The sequence below is a fragment of the Mercurialis annua genome, linkage group LG3, assembly GCF_937616625.2.
Source record: "Mercurialis annua linkage group LG3, ddMerAnnu1.2, whole genome shotgun sequence".
NCBI classification, from domain to species: Eukaryota; Viridiplantae; Streptophyta; class Magnoliopsida; order Malpighiales; family Euphorbiaceae; genus Mercurialis; species Mercurialis annua.
In genome coordinates, this window is record NC_065572.1 from 38,541,025 (window position 1) to 38,546,269 (window position 5,245).

At 45.5% G+C, this 5,245-nt stretch overlaps 1 protein-coding gene across 1 annotated transcript; it reads left to right on the forward strand.

Moving 5' to 3' along the window:
- The first annotated feature begins 1,557 nt into the window (after positions 1 to 1,557).
- On the forward strand, positions 1,558 to 4,269 carry LOC126672528 (uncharacterized). The gene has a single exon (XM_050366483.1). It carries the CDS (start codon positions 1,558 to 1,560, stop codon positions 4,267 to 4,269), a length of 2,712 nt encoding a protein of 903 aa, XP_050222440.1.
- Positions 4,270 to 5,245: the final 976 nt, after the last annotated feature.

Sequence of the window (5,245 nt, forward strand, 5' to 3'; positions counted from 1 at the left end):
GAGGCGAGGATAGTTATATCGACAACAGGGGGTAGGAGAGGCATTTTGTGCCGCTAAATACTCCCCGAGATCAAATCCTGATGTGGATAAAAGCCAATAACGAGTATATTTCTTACCCACCCCGGATGACGAGAGAAGGAGATAAAACAAAGTGGTGCGATTTCCATGAAGGACACGGGCATGAGACCAAAGATTGTGGCAATTTGAGAAGAGAGTTGGACCGAATGGTGTGCCGAGGAAGGTTGAAGGGTTTTGTGACCAATCCTCCGCAACAGCCACATACGAGCCGACCTAACCCGGTCAGGAATGAGCCTAGCACATCTCGGGAGCCTGATCCCCAGGCCAAGAGATTTCAAATAACCGGAGTGATCAATACGTTGGCAGGAGGAACTATAAGCTCAGAGAGACGTTGCAAGAAAAAACTGAAAACGGTGATGTCGGTCATGGAGGGACCCCGGTGGCCCGAGGTATCTTTTTCTTTAGAGGATGGCAAAGGAGTAGAGTTCCCTCATGAGGATGCTCTGGTTATTTCGGCGGTTATCCAATTAAAATGGGTAAGACGACTTCTGGTAGACGATGGGAGTTCGGTGAACTTGTTGACTTTGGCAGCTTATTTGCAATTGGGAGGCACCCGATCCGAACTTAAACCTGTTAGTACACCTCTCCTCGGTTAGGGAGGAACACCGGTAAGCCCGGAAGGAATGATTGAGCTAGACTTAATACTCGGGGTCAAAATCCCACAAAAGGAGGGACGAGCTGGAATTTTGGCGGAACCGACAAGGCAGGTAAAAACTCTTTTTATGATTGTCGATATGCCACTAGCTTATAATGGTATACTAGGTAGACCTATGTTGTATAGCACAGGTGCTGCTACTTGTATTAGATATGTGATGATGAAAGTACCAACTGAGAAGGGAGTTATTGCCATACGAGGCGATCAAAAGGTATCTAGAGAGTGTTACATGACCACAATTCAGCCCGCCGTAGAATCAATGAATATCGAGACCCCAGAACTCACTCTGAAAGAAAAGAAGGGTCAAAGGCCACCCGAGCCCTTGGAAGCAGTCCAACTCCCTAACAGTGACATGACCGTACAAATGGGCATGAATTGGTCATCAGAGGGCCGAGCAGCCGTCATACAACAGATAAGGGAATTTGCATCCGAGTTCTCTAATAAGCCAGAGGAGATCGGGGGTGTGGATCCCCAAGTCATAACTCATAAGCTGAAAGTCGATCCTAATTGTAAGCCGGTAAAGCAGAAGAAGAGGGTTTTTTCTCTCGAAAAACAAATGGCAATCAAAGAAGAAGTCGACAAGCTACTCAGAGCAGGTTTCATCAGAAAGGTTCACCATTCGGAATGGCTTGCCAACGCAGTACTGATCAAAAAGGCGAATGGAAAATGGGACTTTGTATAGATTATACTGATCTTAATAATGCCTGCCCGAAGGACAGCTTCCCCTTACCAAGCATTGACCAGCTGGTAGACGCAACCTGCGGTTTTGCGGTTTTGCGGTTTTTACGTTCCTAGATGCCTCCCAGGGGTATCATCAGGTGCCAATGGATGAAGAAGATGAGGAGAAAACATCTTTTGTCACAGACATGGGGACATTTTGTTACCAGAAAATGCCTTTTGGATTGAAAAATGCTGGAGCAACTTACCAGAGGTTACTGAATTACGTGTTTGACGACCAGTTGGGTCGAAATGTGGAGGTATACGTCAACGACATAGTAGTGAAGTCCAGAAGCATTGAGGGCCACGCAAAGGACCTCGCTGAGACCTTTGCTAAGTTAAGAAAATACAACATAAAGCTCAACCCGGATAAATGTGTATTCACGGTCAGATCGGGAAAGTTCCTGGGGCATGTAGTATCCGAGAAAGGGATAGAGGCGAACCCAGTGAAAATCGAAGCAATCAAAGAGATGAAAGCACCTCGGTCGGTGAAGGAAGTGCAGAAGTTAAATGGATGCGTGACTGCGCTCGGGCGTTTTATGAGTTGCTCGGCAAAAAGGTGTTTACCATTTTTCAAAACATTGAAAAATACAAAGAATTTTCAATGGAATGACGAATGTGAGAAGGCGTTTGAAGAACTGAAGGTTTACCTTTGCACTCCGCCAGTGCTCGGTAAGCCAGAGCCAGGGGAGATCCTGTACTTATACCTTGCAGTGGCAGATGAGACGGTAGCTGCTGTCCTGGTTAAGGAAGAGTTGGGTCTCCAAACACCAATATACTATACTAGCAAGGTCTTGAAGGGACCCGAGGTACGATATGCAAAAATCGAAAAGTTTGCTTTAGCACTCAAGTCGGCAGCATTGAAGCTGAGGAGGTATTTTGAGGCACATGTAATCGTAGTACGAACCAACCAGCCATTAAAAAAAGCATTACACCGACCAGAAACCTCGGGCAGAATGGCTTCGTGGTCGGTTCAGATGAGCGGATTTGACATCAAGTATGAAGCTAGGGCGGCCCTGAAAGCACAAGTTCTGGCAGATTTCGTGGCTGAAACGACTACTCACGATCAACCAGCAGAAATAGACACAGAATTGATAAGTTGGATTCTAGAAGTGGATGGGGCATCCAATTTAGAAGGGGCCGGAGCCGGTATAGTCTTAAAAGGACCAATGGGCGTTGAATTGAGAAGCTCAGTGAAATTCAGTTTCAAAGCGTCCAACAACGCGGCGGAATACGAGGCACTCCTGGCCGGACTCCGGTTGGCCAACATAGTCAAAGCAGAACAAGTACTAATTAAGAGCGATTCACAGTTAGTGGTGAAGCAAATTTTAGGAACTTTCGAAGCAAAAGATCCTGAAATAAGGAGGTACATGGATAGAGCAAAGTATTTTCTTGACCGAATATCCGATCGTGGGGGAAAATGGGAGTTTGAGCAAGTACCACGGTCTCAGAATGAAGAGGCCGATCTATTGGCCAAGTCAGCTGCCCGAGGGGAGAGGCTAGCAGGAGTGCATTTTTCCACACTCGCCCAATCAAGTATAGATAACCCCGAGACAATTTTTCTTACCCAACCATTAGATGAATGGATGGCTGGCATTGCTCGGTATCTCACAGAAGGGAGTCTACCAGAAGACAAGCGGGCGGCCTACAAAATCCTATGTCAAGCACCACGCTACGCCTTTTTAGAAGGGACCCTTTACAGAAAATCTTTCCTCCGACCTTGGTCTCGATGTTTGACCGCCGAAGAAGGAGAATATGTCTTGAAAGAAGTGTATGAAGGCATATGCGGTTCCCATATCGCACCACGGTCACTAGTCAAAAAAGTAGTCCTGCAAGGATATTACTGGCCATTGATGCTTAAGCAAGCTGAAGATCTGGTGAAAAAATGCAACAAATGTCAACAGCACCAGAATTTAAGGCACGCCCCGGCCACCGAGCAGTCACCAATCATCAGTCCTTGGCCGTTCTCCACCTGGGGAATCGATATCCTGGGTCCTTTCCCGCCAGCAACTCGGAAGAGGAAATTCCTCATCGTGGCGATTGACCATTTTACTAAGTGGGTCGAGGCAGAAGCAGTAAGCGACATTACATCTGCTCGGGTTAGAGAGTTCTTTTGGAAAGAAATAGTCTGTCGATTTGGGCTCCCACGAGTTTTGATAGCTGACAATGGAAAGCAGTTCGACTGCAAGAAATTCAAGGCTTTCTGTGCCCGGTCAGAAATCGATCTCCGGTTCACTTCGGTGACACACCCACAAAGCAACGGGATGACCGAGGTAACAAATCAGACTATTTTGAAAGGGTTGAAAACAAGGCTGGACGCCAGGAAGAAGAAGTGGGTAGAAGAGCTGCAGAACGTACTATGGGCCTACCGGACAACACCGAGAGAAGGAACGGGTGAAACTCCATTCTCTCTAACGTACGGATGCGAAGCCATGGTGCCAGTAGAGCTGGGTATGCCTACTCTAAGAGTTCAGTTCTTCAATAAAGCAACAAATGAGGAAGAACAAAGGCTGAGTCTGGATTTACTCCAGGAAAGAAGGGAAAAGGCCTCTGCTTATATAGAAGCGTATAAACAGAGGATGGCGAAGTACCATAACAACCGAGTAAAGCCTCAGGTTTTTCAGCTGGGCGATCTGGTGCGTAGAAGGGCGGATATCGGAAAAGGAAACGCTGGGGTAGGCAAATTAGAAGCAAATTGGGAAGGGCCATACCGGGTTGTTCAGGTCGGCAAAGGGGGAGCATATCACTTAGCATCTATGTCTGGTAAGACTATACCACGAACATGGAACTCGCAAGTACTAAGGAAATACTACCAGTAGCAAGTCGTTAGAAGTGGGTTCAGGCACTCTATGTTTACCTTTATTTAAGTATTTTCGTTTTTGTAAGTTGAGGTCCAGGGGTTTTTTCACTTATGTTTGGGTTAGGCTTTTGTAAAACTCAAACATAAGTTTTTCCCCTTATATATAAAAAGAAAAAGTTAAAAAGACATGTGTACTGAGAAAGGCTTTGGCCGCCCTAAGAAAGGCTCCGGCCGTCCTAAGAAAGGCTCTGGCCGTCCTAAGAAAGGCTCCGGCCGCCCTAAGAAATCTTTGGCCGCCTTAAGGAACGCCGAGATCCCTCTCTCCTAGCACATCTAAAAAACGGTTTTTTAACTATTTTCAATATCCTACTATTTTTATGCTATCTCCTTTTTTTTTTGGGGGGGGGCCAAGCAATAAGTGAAAAACTATTAAGGCGGTAAAATAACCTCTGCACCAAAAAACACTATATACCGAGATGAAATATTAAGAGCAGAAAACACCCCATTTCGCAAAGTTACTTTGGAAAAACATAAAATTCCAGCACTTAAACAAAACACAATATCAGAACCCATAAGAAACAATAGCTCGGCAAAAATGAAACTCATATTAGAAAAGAAACACACCAAAGAGGGGAAATACAAGAAAGTAAAAATATTAAAAATAAACATCCACAAAAAACAATTGTACCGGGATACTAATCCCATTTAGGATACCACCTTAGGATCCAAACAAAAATATTCCAAACTTACAAAACAAAGAATTTTTTACATATGATATTCAGGGGTCACAATATAGTCTTCTTCATCCTCTTCTGGGGGGAGAGTTGGAACCATAGCAATAAGCTCGGTCACCTCCAACTCGAAGGGCGCCAAATCCACCCTTTCCCCACCAAGCCTTCGGGCGGCATCAGCTACTTTCTTCTCCGCAGCTCGGAGGATCTGGCGAAGATCATCATATAGTTTCTCTTCTTTCTCCACCAACTTAGCACGCCACT